The 21,226-nt window shown below is 35.2% G+C and overlaps 1 protein-coding gene across 3 annotated transcripts in view; it reads left to right on the top strand.

Annotated features, from left to right (window-relative positions):
* The window catches only part of FBXW11 (F-box and WD repeat domain containing 11), a 94,635-nt gene that overhangs the window by 14,595 nt on the left and 58,814 nt on the right, over nt 1-21,226 (top strand). The window contains exon 6 of one of the 3 annotated variants that reach the window (XM_081314037.1): nt 17,459-17,560. The exons of 1 other annotated variant lie outside the window; for it this stretch is intronic. In XM_081314037.1, coding sequence (XP_081170163.1) covers nt 17,459-17,560 — 102 coding nt within the window. Of the gene's footprint in view, nt 1-9,394; nt 9,475-17,458; nt 17,561-21,226 lie in introns of all 3 variants that reach the window. One more of the 3 variants, XM_081314040.1, reaches the window with a different exon arrangement.

The raw sequence follows: 21,226 nt of genomic DNA, 5'->3' as shown, positions 1-21,226 counted from the left end.
TGGGCTAATGCCTCCTTAAGTCACACCAGCTGCCTGCAATTAGTGCAGGTTCGCATCCCACCAGGCTCAAGGTTGACTCAGCCTTCCATCCTTCCGAGGTAGGTAAAATGAGGACCCAGATTGTTGGGGGCAATAAGCTGACTTTGTAATAATGCCACTTTGGGGGGGGGCGAAAGCCCTAATAAGCAGGCATATACATAGAATGAAGGCTATTGCTAAGCACATTGGTTTGTGCTTAAATTGTAAGCCGCCCTGCGTCTTCGGAGAAGGGTGGGATATAAATGGGATTAAAATAAATAAAATAAAAATAAAATATGATCTGGTCATTGGGAGGGACAGGTCAGGCACTGAACTATTGCACCAGTCATTGATATAAACCAGGGGTGTCAAACTCAATTTCATTGAGGGCTGCATTAGCATTGCGGTTGCCCTCAGGGGGCTGGGTGGGTATGGCCAGGGTGGGTGTGGCCTACTGGGTGGGCGTGTCTAGAGTGCTTATGGCCTACTGGGTGGGCGTGGCCAGCTCTACATCGTTCGCATCAAGGGTGCCTATGGGGGCCGGGGCTGGAGTGGGACAGATCTGAGGGTCTCTGGCAGAAGGAGGGTCTCTGGGCCAAGGCAGTGGGGGCCGTTCCCCCACTGTTTCCAGGATGGCTTCATGGGCCACATGAAACCACTTCACGGTCCGGATCCGGCCCCCGGGCCTTGTGTTTGACATGTCTGATATAAACAGATTTCTATATTGCAGAGACTACATTTACTCAATTTCCCCTCTCCTCCCCCTTGGGAACCAAATTATAATACATAATTCTGAAAGTTGAGAAATAGCTTTCATAAAATCCAACACTACTCCTTTCTGCTTTGTGGATTGCATTTACAAAACAGTTGGATTTTATAGCTTGGATAAAGAGCCATGCTCATATTCATATGATTCTAAAAGTGTTATGAATATTATTCCCATTTTGGGGGATTTCCCAAAAGTGGGTTATGACATGAGAGGAAAAGATTTGTAGTCCACTGAGGAGTAAAAAAAAAGATTTTGTAAATTTAGCCTTACAAAATAAAACTGAAAGTTTGAAATAAGTATATGGGTAGTATAGACCAGGATCCCCAACCTTCTTGGTTCCGCGGATCTGCAGTGGCGGCGGTTTCGGCGGCAGGGGGGAATGATTTCACATGCAACCTAAATCCCGCACATGTGCAACTGAAGCTTTGCACACTCACCCGCTGCTTTGGTGGCCCAGTTCCCAACAGGCTGCGGCCTGGAAAGACCTCTCGTGAATTCTTCCATCTTCATTTTGGTGAGATTTATTTCAATATTTTGGGGAAATTTTTTAAGAGCCCAGATTTTGCAGTGAAAACAAGCAAACAGATAATGCTTTGATACCCGGTTTGTATTTCTTTTAGATGCCAAGTCAAAATAATTTAGATAGATCATGCTACTAGATTTTACAGCCTTGTCTTTATCTCAAGTCCTTAGTAGATTTGTTGTTTAGCTCAGGACCTTAGTTTATAGTGGTTGAAGGCTCTTGTGTATATGAAAAAAAGCTTGTGAAAGAATTTATACTAATATGATATCAGTGTGAATCTATATAAATATGAAACACTATGTTTTATAATTGAATATTCTATTACGCTTTAAAGCACCAGGCTTTACTTTGTGTAAAAATGTAGTCGGATAAGAAGAATGATTCTAGCAGATGATGTTAGGTAAAATAATTTACCATTGCTGATAGTCTGTTAAAATGGAGATAACTATTGCCCTTGTTTCACTGTGTTTGCATCCTATAACTTAGGTAGCTGTGGAAAAAGCTGGTTACGTTCATCGTCCAAATCAGACATAGTTTATTGCTGTACTAGAATATATAAGAATATTCTTCAATTGAAGTATTGACTTTTTTAAAAAAAAGAAGTTATTTTTATATAGATAACATCAAATTGTGTTCGCTTTGTTGCTTTGGTTAAACATGCTTTACAAGGAGAATAAAGGATAAACTTTAAAAAGGCTTTTCTAGCATTGAAAACATGAACTGCTGCTGAAAAAAGTGGGAGAGTTGCAAGGCAAACTTTTGAATATAGCTGTCATTTTTACCCATATATTTGTTGACTGAGAATGATGGCCAGGCGGCCAAACTAAATACAGAAAATGTGAAGATACAGTGCATTCATCCATGAAGATTTAATTGCCTCTTAAAAAACAATTACAGAAATTTATCCAATGGAGAGTGGGATCACATTATATTTGTGTCGTTAGTTAGATGTCTCCTTAATAAAAAAAATTGCCCAGATACTTTTTATCACATCCTATTCCACTATTGAATAGCCTCCTCCCCTCCCCCCCTGAATTTTACAAACCGTCTTGCATAGTTCTTGTCTAAGCAAATCTCATTAGCTTTTTGAGTTCAGTTTGAAATTGTGACGGATACCAGCAGGAATGAAGTCAATCTTATCAAATGTCTTTTAGGGCAAATGAGTCTCACCCTGTTGCCATCTGGGATTTCTCCTTATGATACATAGAAGTTTGTTCAAAAGGCTCTCGATATCATTACAGGGAATTTCTGGGATCATCCATTCATTTCTGATTGAAGTATTGTAGAGGAAAGATCCCAACTGGTTAATGTTTTCTTAGCATCTGTGACATACTGACAGTCTGTTTTCTGATTCTCTACCCTCATAGGAATGCTTGCTTACTGGCACTGAATGTCTGTTACAGTGCCAAGACAAAGATAGTGACACGGAAGTTCTGAAACACATAGAGTTGATCCACCAATTGATAAATTTGTAGAGACACTAATTAATTATTGAGTTAATTATCTTTTCATTGAGAGGATCGTGAATGGATTGAATTTAATGTTCTTATTTTTATACATCATCCAAAGCCGCCCTCCTCTTGGATCTATGTATGTGTATATACTTCTATAACCGAATAGTTAGCATAACCTCTCAAACTATTATCAAAATATAAAACACTTTATACCTGATTACTTACAAAAATCTTTTGAAAGAAAAAGATCCAGATTCCAGTTCCCACTCAGACAAACTCATTGGTTGGGTGGCTTTGACCCAATCAATTTTGGCATGCGTGTAGTGGAGATATAATTGGGCAGGGCATTTGTATGTAGGTCTTGAGCTCTGAGGGAATAGAGAGGTGGTAAATATATGTGTATATGTATAAAAGTTTTTGTACATACAATATTTTAGCTTTGATACTGCTATGAAGTGACTTAGAACTTCTTAAGAGACCAGTTAGTGAATCTGATTTCCTCCAAAAGTTTGATAAGTGTTTCTAAATGTTACTTTATTTTCTACTTTCTGAATACATTATTCTCAACTAGATAGATTTTTAGGTTCTGAATTTTGAATTATATCTAACTATATTATCTTTATTTTTTGTTAATCAACAAAGTATCAGTTTTCACTTTCCTATTCTTGCAGTTGTTCGTAATATGTATTTTTTATTTTCTTCCTGTTTGTATCTCCTCTTAAAGGCTCTCTAACTGTATAGAACAGGGGTAGGCAACCTCGGCTCTTTTATGACACATGGACTTCAACTCCCAGAATTCAGGGAGTTGAAGTCCATGAGTCATAAAAGAGCCGCGGTTGCCTACCCCTGGTATAGAACTACTACTAAGTTTTATAATTATAGTTAAGTAAATATAAAATGTACATTGAACACTTAATTAATTTTAATTTCAAGGGTTTGAAACCATGAACTCTCCATTTTGCCAGGAACGTGAATAGAATGAATCAATATTTACAGTATAACTTTTTCTTCTGTATGGTGTACAAAATCTTATTGATTTCCTAAACATCTGGTTACCTATTATTTATTTTATTTTATTTTAATTTTATTTATCCCGAAGGACTCAGGGCGGTGAACAGGGCAAGCATAAAAAATACAGAGTTACAAAAGTTAAAAAAGGATTAAATATGTGCCCACTAAAAACAGTAAATACAAATATTAAAATAACACTAAAAAACCCCACCCATTTTGTATTTATAAAAATACAAAAAGGAATAATATCTTTGGAAACAACCCCCTCCAAAATTCTGTTAAATGTTTATTTGACATTAGCCACTTCTCTTAAATTCTCTTGCGTTGCAGAAATTAAGTAAACAGTAACATGCAATGCTCTGCCACCAAACCAACCAACCATCCAAGAATTATAACTGGAATGTTTTCATCCTTGTATAAGTCCTGTGCATAAATCTGACATTTATGAGAAATTTGTTTTGTCAATTACAATAACCCCAAACCCAAAGAGGGTATATTTCAGACCAATATTTTATCAATTGCCTATCTCTACACAGTATTGTAGGAATAGACCTGTCTGCTCAATAAGAAATTTAGTGAGGGGAGAGATGATATGTTTTGTCAATGGACTGGTATTTTGTAGATTTCTTTACTTTGTGGGATGCAGGTTAGGGCTGTCCTTGAAACATGTCAAAAAGCCTATATTCTATGTTATTCTAGAACATGTTCTAATCAAATGGGGGCAGTACAAATCATAAACATAGTTGTTTTAATTATGACCTACACATCTGAAAGAGAAGAGTAAGATGTTAATATATTTATTCATGAGACAGCAAATGAGTTCATACCATTTTGGGATCCTTTCAGGAGCTATATATAGTATTTGAAATTATAATTGTATACACGCACGTTTTTCATTACCTAATAGTTGTGAAAATAGACTGATATAATGTGCAATGGGAAAAATGCAGTATGAAGGGATATACATTTTGTGCCAGGTGCGTTCTATAGCCTTTTCCTTTGAATTTTATAATAATTGTCAATATAGTGGGCAGGGACAAAAATCTCAGTTTAAGAAATATGCTGGAATGATATTAATGTTCTAGTATGAAGGATCATTATCTGAAGTTTCTGGAGCAAACCTTAGAGCTGTAATTCTTTCCAGTCAGGTTCCTATTCAATTTGTCAGCAGCTATTTAAAAACCTCATTTTATTCATATTCATGTATTTACTCATTTTGTATCTAAATTACAGACATTAATTATGAAACAATGCTTCTTCTTTTCTGGCACAGAAATTGGTGATATTTGTAATTTCTCATATTACATGATCCTAAAAGTGAACAGCTTTAGCTGTGTGTCCCTTAGCAAATTATAAATGTGATACTGTTTTATTACATTCATACAGCCCATGGGATTTTGGTAGTGATATGGAGCGTAGGAGAAGGAAAGCCAAGCATCATCTTAGCCTACAGGTTTAAATATCTTCCACCTTGATAAATATTTCAGCGAAATCAGTGAGATTTACTTACAGGTGGACTATTTTTTCAGAATTACATATTCAAATACTATCTAATATAAGATATATTCTTCTGTAATATTGCAGTATTTTCATTTGTAGATTAGATTCATATAATTAATATATCTTTGGGGACAATACTGTTCAATTTGACAGCTTAGATGGATATACTATCTAAAATAAAATGTTATTCATGCATACACATGTATATACATATGTTTATAACATCTATACAGCATTTTAAGCATGGTAAATGGGTGATAGATTTACAGCTTTTTCATTTTTCCACTGATAGGAAATACCTTTGCTATTACCAAGTGTTAAAATATTTTCAAATATTTCCATAAAAACATTTTGCAATGTTGAATATAAATGGACTGTTTTTGAATTTTTTTTACTGATTTTTTATTTCATATGAAATATTTTATATGTTCAAATATTTATAGCCTACACTAAACTGACATGGCATAAATCAGGTGTGCTTGGTCTGTCAACTTAGGGTAACAATTTCTAATTATTTTTTCCCAGAAGGATTGCATTACTGATCATATTCTTGTTCTGTAAAATATTTTGCCCCTTCAAATTTAAATGTTCACTGTTAAATATGATTTAATATATAGCCTACAAATTATAGCAAGGTTTGGTAACTTCTATAGGCCTCACCATTAAAGAAAAGCAATATTTCATCTTTTATTTCTTAACCTGTGATTCATTACATTGTATTTCTCATTAGATAATTCTGAAATTCTTCAGATATTTCTGAAACACTTTCAGATATTTAAGGTTTTTCTACAAGAATAATCATACTGTAAATTCAGATTTCAAGTACCACTTTCTAGTATAAATACAAACCTGATTATTTGGATGAAAGCTATTAAAATTTGTATTTTACCGTATTTTCCTAAGGTATTTTTTTTACTATTAAAGTAATAGTAAATGTTCAATGTTGTAACTGCATCTATCAGTGGAAAAGACAATCCTACACCTTTACATGTTTCTCAGTCTGTTTTGTTTATTTATAATCTGTATCACATTCATCCAGTTAGAAATACATAACAATAAAGCCATTATATCAGAATAATAAAAAGAGTTGTTAATTGTTGGGATGTTCCAGGCAATATTTGCAGGATATGCAGTGGGAGGAGTGAAGAGAGAAAAAAAATCAATTGCATGAGTGAATATTTACACACCTAAAAAGAATTAGAGCTCTAATTTTTCTATATGGCTTTGTAAATTTGTTTAGTGTTGTTTGTGAATATTTTTGTTACAAGTTGTTTGTTTATGAGGTTTTTAAAGGAATAAGCTCTGTCAGATTCAGTGGTCTTCTGAATGTGTATATTTAACTTAATGTTAAAGCATAGTGCAGATATCCAATGCTATGCAAGTGAAATTTCCTTTTACCTCTTCCTTTTTCCTCTCCCTCCACATAGTATTTCTTAAATAAATAGAAATATTGCTGCTTCCTTTTTAGCAAAGCCTTTGCTCCATAAAATTTAGCTCTTAATTAAATGCAACTTCATTTAGTTTGAAATAAGAAAGGAAGAGATATATAGTGCTGCTTCTTTCTGTAATTTTTTCCAGTGATCATTTAACTCTGCACAGTTAAAACAGCACTCTCATTAGCTATTCTTGGATTGTATGCATCCGGGAAATTTATTGAATAAATAATGAATAAAACATTCTGCAAAGGGTTATTTTAATTTGACAAGAGAAATTATTAAATGAGTAGGAAATTGTTCTACTAGTATTTATTTCTATCTGAGTGTAAATAAAGACAAATGAAGTTTTGTGTTGGGTTGTTTCTTTGTTTTCCCTCTAACTTGCTTCTTAAAAGGTCTTCAGTTCAATTCCTTCACTTTCTTCGAAACTTTATCAAATTTAGAGGCCACCTACCTCTAATTACTCTGGTACCTTATAATTTAAAAGTAAAAAAGACCATAAACACCCCCCTCTCCCAAATTGTGGTGGATTTTTTTCTTTTTAACTTTGGCCTTCTTTTATTCACGGAAAGCCCAGTAGGCAGGAAAGAAAGTTATTGCCTGCATGGTGAAACCTTGATTTAATGGATCATTTGGTGGGGAGTGGAGTTGTCTATTAATCCCAAATGTCCATTACATCTGACAGTACATTATTTGCAACAATTACATTACTTGTGCTTTAGATTGTAAGCCACCCTGAGTCTTCGGAGAAGGGCGGGATATAAATGGGATTTAAAAAAAAACAATGTAATTTAACATTGATTTGCATGAATCATCTGGACTATACATTATTTCAGGAAGATGTCTGGTTGAAGATGGTTTTGTGGTTTGTTTGTTTTTTTGCTGAATTGAGGACCTGTTAAATTGATGTTTTACTGTACTGTAGCTATGAGAACCAGCAAGGTTTAGTAGTTATGGTGCTGGAGTAAGAGCAGAGAGGTTCTAGCTCCTCCCTTAGGCACGGAGGGCAGCTTGATGATGTTGGGCTAATTAGTTTTAGTTTATTAAATTTTTATACCGCCCTTCTCCCGAAGGACTCAGGGCGGTGAACAGGGCATATAATAAAAATACAAAAATACAAAAGTTAAAATAGAATTAAATTAATTGCTTCTTCTCAGCCCAAATCAGTGTCAGGCTCTGCAGTAAGACTGCTGAAAAATGAACGATAGGCTTCCTTCCCTATGAGAAGAAGGCAAGTCTGGTTTAGAACAAGCAGGCCCCGTGGCTGAGCTGGACCACTGGTAGCATTTATGTTGCCTTGTACACTAGTTTCATGTTGTGTGTTAATACTACTTTAAAATGACATGACGATATCGGCTGGTTGTGAATGGCTAAAAGTTCTCCACAGATATTAACAGAGCTCATGAGAAGAAAGCATCTGGCAGTCTGGTTTCTTTGCTACATATAAATCATGCTGGAGAAAGATTTTCAAAATGTCCATACAGTTAGTTCTATATAGCTTAAATGATAAGTAAAATCAGTGTATGAAAAAAAATGTTTTTGTGTGTAAATTCTTTTCCCTGTTCTGTCTCTCAGAGCCAGATGTTGAGATTATGAGAAATTTTGCTATCGCTTTCATTTCTCTTCATTGCTTTAGTCACAATGGAAGGAAGATAAGGACTATCCCTGTGCTGACTTTAGAGCATAGCAAATTATTATGTATAAAAGGTGTGAGCAATTTATGGGCCCTCTGACATTCGGAAATCGGAATTAGGTGAATTTTGGATAGTGCTTTTTTGATGGTGTTAAGTGCAAAAAAGTGATTTGGCATTTCAGCCTTTAAAAATACCAAAATGGTTAAAAAAGAACCACAGCTGTCCTGTTTCCAGTGACACGTCTGCATCCCTATATGGCCATTTGTGACTCTTCAGCTGATCGGGAGAATAGTTAGGAGCCCAGTCCCATCTTAACTATGGTGTACAGAATAACTCCTAAGTTGGAGTAATTAACTATACCTTTAATAGTAGCTTCCACTTCTCTCTACGGTCCAATCTTGATTTGAATAAGAGTTTTCTTTTTTTAGGCTTTCTTTTACAACACAGAGGTGAAATGTCTTCTGTACTATTTGAGAATGACATGAATTAGTTCCATGAGTTCAAAAAGCAGCATCTTACCTTCCTTGGCTTTTTCAATTATAGCAGATCTCTTTTGTAACTGAGGGAGTTTCTTCTCTCAGAAAATTGTTGTGATCACGTTCAAGTTAACTCTTTGAATCTTGGGCATGTTCTACACAGATTTGCTATAATAGCTCCACTTTTGTGCTGCCATCTGGTAGTTTTGAAGAGTTACGTGTATATTTTTTAATCTCAAATGTAGTACTAGATTTGTTTATTGTACTAGGCTGGAACAGATACTGGGACTATGTTAGCTGTTTTCAGTTCATGTGGATGGTGAAAAAACAAAATTGCTTGCTCTGGATTGGTTGATTCAGGTGTGGAACAGTGCAATTTCTTGTCTTTAATTTAGTTTCTTGTCTTAGATCCACCAATCCGTTGTTTCATCTGATCTAATGACTACTGGAATCCTGCTAGCTGTACAGGTTTCCTTGTCTTTCTAACAGCATTAGGTGTGCATATTGGGATATCGTTCAAGAAAAGAAGTAGATACACCAAGCTGAAGATGATTGGCTGCTCTTTTTTGACAGACAAGTGTGAAAAGGAAAACCCATTCGATTTCCCATTCATTCTGGATTGGTGGATCTGAAGCACAGAAACAGAGTTTCAGGTAAGAAATTCCCTGTACTAAATAGTGCTACAAATGTCTTTTTTTGGTTAAACAAAAATGTTCTTCTGCATCAAGTTCTCAGAACGTTAAAACTTAAATTATGACAGGCGTTCACAGTATGCACTTTTCCACATGGGTGGAGTTTTATCAGTTAACATACCTTGACAAATAAAAAAAATATTTGTGGGCTCTGAATAAAATATGTGGCTTTTTTTTAAATGATCAAAGGAAAATTTGCCAGAAAGCTCTATTTTATGGCTTTGTTAGAATAAAGATGAGCTGAACTTATAGTAAAATAAGAATATATGTGCATAAGTGCTCTTTGTATATTTTTATTTTCTGATGGAAGCATCAAAATAAGTAATTTTAAATGCATGTAAATGAATTGCAAGTCAGGGTTGCATGATTCTGTAGGAACCAAAGGAAGTGAAGGAAAAAAAATATTTGTTTTACTAAATAATTTTGGTTCGTTGTTTTGTGAACATTAACAAGTCTGGTTTAATACAAGCTTATAAAAACTCCCCAAAATTCATAGCACACAGCATTTTTACATTATCCTGCTCTCTTGAAAGATTTTTCAATAGAATTACATTGTTTTATTTTCACTAGTAGTTTCACATTGCACAGTCCATGGTCTGGGCAGTTGTTTAATGGCTGAATCTTTTTTTTTAACTTTTATTTGAATAGTCATGAAGTTTTGGCATTTTTCCACAAAATCTCACAATATTTCATTTAGGAATATTATACTCTTACAGAGATTGATGACCTCGTTAGATTTCAGTTATCAAAAATAGATCTTTTTAACATTTTTTTAAGGTACTGGGGAAGTTCATCTCTGGTAGGTAGAAGAGGATCAAATACATCTCTTGTGTCCACAGAGTTAGTGTTCTTATGTGATATTCATGTAGTAAGTAGACAGTATAAACAAAAGGTTGGGAGTTTTAATATATAAGAAAGGTGGCACATTTCATTATTTAAAAATGAAAGTTCTTTTGCTTAAATGGGCTAACTCAGTTACAACGTTTAGAAGTTTTACTCATAATCTCATTTTAATGCTTACAGGAGAAACTGCTACCTGTATTGAAAGTATTTACAAGGATCATCTGGATTACTTACATACTTGGTATTGATGTTAGTACAGCAAGCATATGGCTTTTCTGTTGATCTCTAGTTGAAATTTAAAAACACTGATGAATCTAAAATGTGGGCATTTCTTTTTGAAGAAAGGAAAATTGAACAAGGCGGTGTTCATACATTATATACTTAATATTTTTCTCATACTGGTTTACTGAATAAAAATACCTCATAACTTCATATATTAAAAACAAATAAATTTGCTGTGTCATCTTTTCAGTAGAGCAGTATTTTTCTCTGGCACAATGGTTGACAGCCCAGTTTTGAAGTCATAAATATGTGTTCTGGTCAGTCTCTGCTATGAATTTTGGATATATTTCTCCTTTTATGGATGCGCCGCCTTCATGTTGTTGGACTACTAGTATTCCAGCAATTGACTTTTATGGCAAGGAAAATCCTATATGAATAATTGGTGTTGATTCTAATCCTTGAATAATAACAAAGTTACTCTTCCCTTCCACTTATTCACATACATTTTTTTAAAATTGAATTTTTAAGATTATTATTGCCTTCCTGGCTCTATCGGAAATCATGGAGGCTGACTTTCCTGAAATGCTAAATTTATCCAGTTTATATCTAGATAGCACACAACAAATTAAGCCCCAATCTACAAATCCTACCATTGCTTAGTGTTGAGAGACCTGACCATCAGAGTCAAAGATATTTATTAATGCTTGCATGTGTATGCATACATAGGGCTAGAGCTTCCCATAACTTTGCATCTGTGCAGTTTATTTTAACTGTTTTGTTCAGGCAAAGAGTTATGCTGAAAATGAGTTTAGGAGTAGAGAACTGAGGAGGTGAACACTAAAAATAATATTTCAAAGAAACTGATAGAGGAGACTTATTGGTGAAATCTTAGAAATGGATCAACTATAATTGTGCCATTGGATTCCTTTTAGTTTAGACCAGGGGTCAGCAACCTGAAACAGTGAAAGAGGCACTCGGAACTGGTTCCCTCACAAAAGGAAAAACTGGGAGCCGCAAAAAATGTGTGCACATGCGCGCATGCGCAGAACAGGGTTTGACTGAAGAGTGGAGCCAAGGCAAGATATGCACCTACCCTGCATATTTGAATTGATTGGTTGAACTTTTTTAGTCCCACTTTTTTTTTTTTGGACTGCACATGGCAGAGGACTGGGAGCCACAGGAGACGGCTGAAAGAGCCGCATGTGGCTCCGGAGCTGCGGGTTGCAGACCTGTGGTTTAGACAACTGAATGATACTCATACTCTTTCCATTGGAATTAGCTATGTGGTTGATTAAGAACTGCAATTAAAGGGGCTGGAATCCCACCGGCTAGGTTCATGTATGTGCAGCTGTGGTTGTTTAAAATATGATTTGTTGAGCAAACAACTTGGGTCCTCAGAAGCTTAAGTAATTAGTTGCATAACATTGGCTGTAAATTGACTAAATACAGATTACGGATACTGACAGTTGCTGTTTTCATAAATTACATTAAAATTGAAACCAAATATAGCTTAATTTGACACCTGAACCCTGCCAGAATTGTCTTTATCAGTGAGCTGGTATTTTTATACTAAAGGGAACTATACTAAATTATAGTTACTCAGTGGGAAGACAGTAGAAATTATGAGTAGAAATTATTTTTAAAAAGGATGGATTTTTAACAAATTGCACTTGCTAATTGATGTATTTATAATTTATCTCACACGTCACCTGCATCTACAAAACTCCTTTCTTTCCTGGCCTTGCCTCAACCTCTTTAAAAATCACTCTGTGCATCTGATAAATTTAGCTTCAGTTCATCAAAGCTTATACATTTTTATAAATAAAGGGGCTGGAACCCCTTTTGTCAATCAAAAAAGGTGCTACCAGGCACCTGATTTTTGGTTACCACAGATTAATACAGCTCTTTATTTACAGTATCCATGTTGCAAAAGTTTAGATGAAAACTGAAAATAGAACAAAGTACATTGTTGGTTTTATGTATTTTTCTTATAGTCTTAAGTACACTTTAAAAATGATAGATATACTTGGATTTTTCACACTGGAAGCTAAATGCAAGACAGATATTGAAATATACTGCTTAAAATGCTTTTTGCAGGAAATAGTCTAAAATATTCATATTGAAGGATTTGTTGCAGCAGGTGTAAGTGCCTTTTAAAATTTAATGATGTAAGTATGTAAAAGGAGAGGAGAAGTAGCAGCATTTGGAAAAAACACTAAACCACCGCATATGGTTTGTATAGCTATACCTTACCTCACACGTGGATCAGAACCTTCCATTTAAATTAACTGCAGTTGATCAGATTTACTGAGGTAACAACACTGGGGAAAAAGTGACTTATGACCATTTTTCACACTTTGGACTATTGCAACATCCCCATGATCACATGATGAAAATTCAGACACTTGACAACTAATTCATACTTACGACGGTTGCAGTGTCCCGGGATCGTGTGACCCACTTTTGCGACCTTCTGACAAGCAAAGTCAGTGGGGGAAGTCAGATTCACGTAAGAAACCGTGTCGCTAACTTAACAACTGCAGTGATGCACTTAACAACTGTGGCAAGAAAGGTCGTAAAATGGGGCAAAATTCACTCGTTTAGCGACATAAATTTTGGGCTCAATTGTGGTTGTAAGTTGAGGACGGCCTGTAAATATATTTCCAGGAAAGAAAAGAATAAGCTACCATACTTGAAACATTGAATGTTGTTAACTCGACTAGAAGAGGGACAGAAAACTGCTACCAAAGGAACCAGAAATCTGAAACAGTCATCAGTTGTGGAAGTAATACGAGATTGGGAAATCTTAAAAACAAGATAAAACATAAATTAGTGAGGAATTACAGAAGCTTCTGTGACTTACAATCACAGTTAGGACCAGAATTTACATGGCTTAATCAAGGGTTTTTTTTAAATGTTATGACTTTTTTTGTCACAGTTGAGTGAATCAGACAGTTAAATGAATCTAGCTTGCACCATTGACTTTGTTGTCCAAAGCTCGCTGGGAAGGTTGCAAATGAGAATCCCATGGCAAACCCATGACCCTGGGTTGTTGGAATCATTGTAAATACATGCCGATTGCCAACCCCCCACCCAAGTTTGATCATGTGACTGCAGGGGCAATGCAACGGTTGTAAGTGTGAGGACTGATCATAAGCCACTACTTTCAGTGTTTTTTGTAACTCTGAACAGTTGTTAAATGAATGCTTGTAAGTTGAGGATGATCTGTTTGCAGGAAAGCTTAACACACAATAAAGCTCAGCATTGATAGTTTTTTGACAGAAGGAAGGATGAACTTCACATACTATCCTCTCTATACTAGCCCCTAGGACAGGGGTAGGCAACCTTGGCTCTTTTATGACTTGTGGACTTCAACTCCCAGAATGCCTGAGCCAGAATGGGTGGTTCAGGAATTCTGGGAGTTGAAGTCCACGAGTCATAAAAGAGCCAAGGTTGCCTACCCCTGCCCTAGGACAAACGTAGGTAGATACTATTACGTTTATCTGCTAGTTATAGATTTTTCGGGTAGAATTAGATTGGGGAAGCTTGATTCTAGAACTTACATGTTTAATTTTTTTCATCAACAATGCTTCCAGTGCTTATAAGAACACTTTATTGGTACCAGGGGTGATATTTTTCACCATTTTTAACAGCATATGTACACACACACACTCACTGATTGGCTTTTGTATTTGGATCTGGAATTTTCTCTTAGGTCAGACTAGTAAAGATGTTACAGCTTCCTTCTTCCTTTTCATTGCACCTTTGTTTTGGGCCCATTGTGATCTGGATGAATTGAAGGAAGGACCCTTTAGATTGGTATCCTTTAGTTTTCTTGGGCAGGATAACAGCTACGATACTCCCAAGTGTGGGTGGAAAGAATTTCAGTTTAATACTACCAAGGATAGCAATTTGGGAAAGACTGGACAGGTGGGCGATTGGCCCTCTCTTATTAAAAGAAGGTTTGGATGTTTTCAGGTAATTATCTAGAATATTTTAAAAAGTAATTAAAATAGATACTTAGGTATCAAAAGTTATATGGATAAATTTGAGGTGGTTTTTTTTTCTGTAATTAGATTACGCTGCTCCGGTTGCAGCTCTTTAAGGGAGGATGTTTGATTCCTTTAGATCCCTGTTTCTATATTGAGGACCGAATGAAGTTGGACTGGGATTTAAAAGAGACTTTGTTCTTGAATATTTAGCTATTACCAACCACATGGTAGCAACTGAATATCTGATAGCACAACTGTTATTTAATTGTCATAATTTGAAAACAAGCATTCCTATAGATTGTGATAGTACTATGATATATCTTTTTAATTGATTTTAAGTTTTGTAATTGTATTGTTTTTTTAAAAAAAACCTTGTGAACCGCCCTGAGTCCTACGGGAGAAGGGCGGTATATAAATTGAATAAATAAATAAATAAATAAATATACCTGTATATAAAAACATTGGATTGGATTCAGACTGCCAGATGTCTAGTGGAAAAAAGGGAATGCTCTTTCAGTCAGTTTTTCTGCCACCTGCATTCTCCTCATGTCCCCCCTCCCAGACCTGCCATGAAGGTTTGACAGGCCTTTTGAAATAGCTGTGTAAAGTTGCACTGGAGAGGAAAGGAGAAACCAGAAAATATTCCCCCTACACCAGGGGTGTCAAACTCGCAATGTCACGTGACGTGTCGCAACGTATCGCAACTTTTTTGTCATTGCCGGCAATGGGCTGGGCGCAGTTTCGCTATGATGCACCTGGACCGCGGGCCGGCGGTTTGACACCCCTGTCCTACACCTACTGCTTCATTTTGATCCCTTCCTTTTATCAAATTGCAGTGCTGGCTGTAAAAAAAATAAATATGCAACCCTCTACAGTTTCTTTATTCTAACTTAAAACATTGGCCTGTCTCACTAGTATTTTTGTACACTGATTAATATAGCTTCATAGCTAAAAGAGCCTGGAATCTTCTGAATATAGAGTATATTCTTTATCGGTGAAGTGTAAATTGTTGCATCAAACTTTTAAAAAAAATTAGACAGTATGGTAATTTCCACTTTAACAATTTTGGAAATGCAGTTTTTAGAGCCAATTTGTTGATATTTTCTAGTCCTCCAGAGGCAAAGCCCTTACACAACACTGATGCTATATTAATGCTATCTCATTTTTATCCTGAAAATTGAGAGTCTCCTGATTGTCTTGACATTTGTACTGCATATATACATAAAAAAATATGGAACTTTTGAGGTTATATTCATATGCTGCTATTTCCTATATAGAGCTAAGATGGCCTTTTTTTCCTACCAGTAACAAACCATCAATCTTCTTTTTAAATTCAAGTTCTAGGACCTATATGAGGACTGAACTGGGGGATGATATTGAAAAGAAAATAGATGCATAAATCATTTGCAAAGCAGCTTTTGGTTTATGCTACTCAAGCTGCAACTTGCATTAGCACAAACACTTGTGTGTTTTTTTTGAAACCTAAGTGGTTTAAAAGCAGGAAAAACAGGCAACTTGTTTTGGGCAGAAACTCACATTTAAATAGTTTTCTTTAGTATCACTTTAATTTCAGATGTAAAAATTCAGTATAGAATTGGAAAGATAGTTAAGGAGCCATGCTATTATCACTGCACACATGTTGTCTTTAAGAAATCCATAAACCATCTTGTTATGCTTTGAAATCTTAGACTGTGCTCTTGATAAATTGTTTGTAGAACTTTAATACGATGGTAGGATAATACAAGTCTTAACAAATACCATCTTTTAAATCGCAGTAGACATTTAAAACTGACAGATAAATATAAACAGTTTAAATTGTTTTTCCCATACACAATAGATAAGTCAGTACGCCATAACAGTTGCTAATATTTCTGGATAGTTCAGATCGAATTGTCAGGTGCAATAACTCATTTTTCTTTAAATGAGAAAAAGCAGTTCTTCATAACGAGAATACCAGACATCCACTAGAATTATTTAAAGGTGTTTTTCAAAGATCACCTTTCTACCTTTAATAGCCCCTATGCAATCCAATAATCATAAATATTTGTAGTAGTCGAGCATTTATGATTAAGTGTATTGGATTTGAAATGTATTAATAGAAATAGTTAAAGAATCATGCTCAGCTGAGCTTTTGGTTCACCAGCAAATAATTTTTAGTATTAAATTTAAAAAAAAGATATTTTATCAACGAAACATTGAATCAGATCCTTAGCTAGACATATTGGAAGGGAAGAGGGGAGGCAATAATTTTGTACAAAAAGTATTCAGAAGAAAGCCCTGCATTCCATTTTCCAAAGTTGGACTTCCACTTACTACATTTTTGAGCTGAGGAATTGAAGGGGATTAAGCCAGTGGAAAAACAATTAGGTATTCTTGGAGCCTCATTTACTAAGAAACTGCTGTTTGGCATTTTCTATTTTGCCAAGAAACATCAATGGGCTCCCTGCGTGGTGTTAGTTAGATTTAAGCCTCAGCAAAGTCCATTTGAAAAGCTAATCAAGACTGGGAGGATGAAGAACTTTCTCTCATGGAATTTCTAAGCCCCGAATGAGAGATTCTAGCCTCCAAACAAATCACCATTCCTTGAAAAAAATAGTTTTTCACGCCCGTAATTATGACTAACTGAAGATATCTTGATCTCAGAGTGTGACTGACTTAGAATCCAACCCCATCTCAGAATATGGTGATTTGCAATGTGTAGTTCATGTATGCAATACAGTAGCAGCGTTCTGTGGCTAGGACCTTTTGACAATCTGGGATTTAATGTTGCCAGTTGCATACTGTTGGTTAATTACGTATGCATTTTAGTATACTAATAAGTTGCCTGCGTTCAGTAACTTGTGGCCTCTAACTGCTTCTTCTCTTCCTTCCTTTTTGTCATCCTGCAGTGTTCTGTGCCAAGGTCTTTGTGGCTAGGCTGCTCCAACCTGGTAGAGAGCATGTGCGCACTGAGATGCCTGCAGAGCATGCCCAGTGTCAGATGTCTCCAGGTGCCTTTCTTCTTTCTTGTTGTAAATGTGTTATGCGTATGCTGTGGTCATTGTTAAAATCTCTCTGGATTCAGTTTAAATTGTATAAGTCTTCTGAATGTTTTCTGTATGATTCTCATTAGTTTATGCAGGAGTCTTCCTTAAGAGGGCTCTGTAGGATACGCACTTATTCTTAACCAAAAACGGTAAGCATTTTGCTCTACCTGTTTCTTCAGTGCAAATGAAGAATGCATGTTGCCTGTGTTCATTTTGTGTCTTACATGCTGCAATTATTGGAATAATGGATGAAAGGAAGGATCAAAATCTTTACATATAAATAAGCAGGTATAAATCAATTTAATATATACTGCTTTTGACAATATGCTCTCTAATGTACACACACACAGACAACACATTTTAAAGAAAGGGAATAGGTAGCTCTTTCTTTTAAATGTTAAATCATTTTAATAATAATATGAAATCTGTTTAATTGGCCTGAATTTCTATAAAATAGGACATGACTAATTAAATAAAAACTGAACAAACAATACAGTTACTAGATATTTTGGTTTAAGTTGCAAATTAAGGTTTGTATAGAGTTAGATTATTTCTAAAAAGAGCTGAATTAGTAAAATATTTTGTCTTATTCATAGATTTGACATCTTATACATGTAATTTTAGCAATGGAATTAATGATAGGGGAGCATAGAAATGTTTTTAATTAGCTAAATAAAAAAATGCTTAAAATTAGAAATGAAGGGAAAGCTAAAAAAATAAAATCATACAGAACATGCATTTACAGACATACATGTCTCAATAAACTAAAGCCATTCATTCATGGTTGATCTTTATTAAACAATTCTGCAAAGAAGTGAAAATGCTTCATCATTTTATGTAATAATGGGCTTTTAAAAATATGTCTACTGTAATAAGCATTATCTGCTGTGAATTGCATAGATCTCACTTAATGAGATTTCACTGATTGAGTCTTTCCACAATGTGCCAAAGAATGGAACATTATTTAAGTAGGCAAAGAAATTGTGAATCTTGAAAGTTGACCTGGAGTTTGCGAATGTAGTGTTTATACATATGCTTAAATTTGAGGAAGAACTCCTTCCTCTTCCTCCATTATTGAAAAGAATAGTTGTCCCAACAATTTATCTCAAAAATTATTTCCCTGAAGTCATCTGAAAATTCATCATTGCTTTCAGAAAAATAAGATTTGGTGCTGGCTGTAACTTGTTTTCTGCAGATAATAAAGCGACTAGTAAATAGTAAAGAGAGTTTTTCTATCTCATCAGGTATTTGTAATTCTATTCTTAACCAAAGCAAACCCTCTCAGTTAATACTCATTTTCTTCTGTGACTTTATATCCTTGTTAATGCTCTCCATTCTCATCTGAAAGGAAACATATTAGTAGTTCATCCTGAATGTTGTAAGAAATACAGTTTATTAAATAGACTATATGGTTATAATTGTGATATAATTCTGCTGACTTCTGTTCAGTTAAGCAGCTTTTCAATCCCCAACTTAACATGTAAACTTAAATTCTCTGAAGCTGGGAGTCTATTCAAATGTAAGGTACGTGCTGGAGAAGGAGGATGGGAAGTTCTTTTTTAATGAGAGGAACTATCCTTGGAATTACTAATTACTGCAGATATGCACACACGTGTGCAGACAGCCAAGGAATTCCTTTGAAGAAGTTACATGAACTTTCCAAAAGTTGCAGGTACTTTGACACTTCAAATATGGGGTTTTTGTTTAGTCACTGTACTTTGTTAAGTGCCACTTTGTAACATTTTGCACAGCCCAAATATTTTTTTTATTGTTCTTGATTCTAAATGAAAAGTAAATTCTGTTTTTCAACGATCTTAAAAGGCATGTTAAAACAGTTTGTAAAAGTGTGCATTATGTTGCTTTGTGTTAGTGTAGATCGTTGTATGTTGGAATATACATTATAGATTCTCACAGTGAGGAAAGTGTCACCGCTAAATACTGCATGAGGCTGTTCTTGAAATGTGTGCAGTCAAATCAGTGAAAATGTGATATATGCTTGGAATGCTACAGACGGCAAACACAGAATTGGCTTGGCATTGGGAAAATATATGCATGAAAACTATTTTCTGTAGTTTTGCTTATAAATGATTTATCCTTTTTAATTTTGGGGCTAAACTTTAGCTTTCATTACTGTACATTACAGTCATATGACATATTGGCAGAAGCAAATATAACCTCATAAAAATGTGACTGATAGATCAGTCTGACAATAATATCAGTTTAGTTTTGTTTTTTTTAAAAAAAACAGCTTCTTTTTCTGGTATAGTATAAAAAACTGTATATCTGTGCTTAAACACAAATGAACTGTAGAATCAGAAATTGTACAATGGAACACCAAGCCACTCACATAAATAAAATTCAAAGAAAAATCCCTTCAAAATGAATAATAGGGCAAATAATATCGGAAATAAAATGACGTTTTAAATGGGTATGCTACATTTCTGAGATACTGAGTATTGTGTTTTTCAAAGACGGGAAATACTCCTCAAAATAATGAAGTTTTGATGGACCTTGGTGATTCTAACCAACAAATTTTAGATGGACTCTGGGGCCTAATTCAAATATTTCAGAAGCTACATGTGAAGAATTTATTGGATAAGTCAGATTCACTTGGGATTGTTATTCCTAAGTCTACGTGTTGATATTCTCTAATTTTCTCTCTTACTGACTACTTATGGGAGGTGAAGTCTTAACATATTCTTAACTGAACTATGAAAGGGAGATTTCAGGATTGTGATCCAGAGTTCACCAAAACTTTCATCTCCATGTGATGTAATGAAGAAGAAGAAAAGCAATATTGGCCTAAATAATTTTTTGGAGAGCTTGTTTATTGACCTGAAGTTATATTGCTATTAATTATATTGGAGGGATTGATCACTATAGAGAAAGAGTGATGACAGTCATAATAAAATCCTACTTGGCTAATCCTTCGTTCTAGTACCACTTATCTCTAGTATCTTATCTGCCTCGGAGAAGAATCCTAGAAGTTAGATTTATTTTTCAAGAATATTGTTTATATGCTTGTAAATTACTTTGAGAGGAAGTTGTTAACTAAAAAGATGGGATGTGGACCATAGATAATAAATAAATAAATGAAATGAATGAATCTATTGTTTAATACAGAAAAGTATGAATGATAAGGGAGCCACTTAATGGTTAAGGCCAGGGGTACGCAACCTTGGCTCTTTTATGACTCGTGGACTTCAACTCCCAGAAATCCTGAGCCAGCCATGCTGAGGGGAGAGGTTTCCAAGCTGAGCCACGCTGGCTCAGGCATTCTGGGAGTTGAAGTCCACGAGTCATAAAAGAGCCAAGGTTGGCTAGCCCTGGTCAAGGCAATGGGCTAGAAACCGGGAAACTATAAGTTGCACCTTTGACATGAAACCAGCTGGGTGATTTTGGCCCATTTCCTCTTTCTCAGCCCTAGGATGGGGATAGTAGTAAAGGTAAGATAAACCTTTATTACAGTCTTTGACTAACATGTACATACACACACACACTAAAATGCACATTAAAATGGCAGTTTAAATAAATTATGTAAGTTAAAGAGGGGGAAAGGGGAAGAGTTGTAAGTATCACAGAAATGCAGTTTTGTTGGGACAGTTTTGGTTGCATCCCTCCTGCAGGAGC

This window comes from Vipera berus (genome assembly GCF_964194415.1).
Source record: "Vipera berus genome assembly, chromosome: 1".
Classification (NCBI taxonomy): domain Eukaryota; kingdom Metazoa; phylum Chordata; class Lepidosauria; order Squamata; family Viperidae; genus Vipera; species Vipera berus.
Note: the sequence above shows the minus strand (reverse complement) of the source record. Positions and strands in the feature narration are given on the sequence as shown.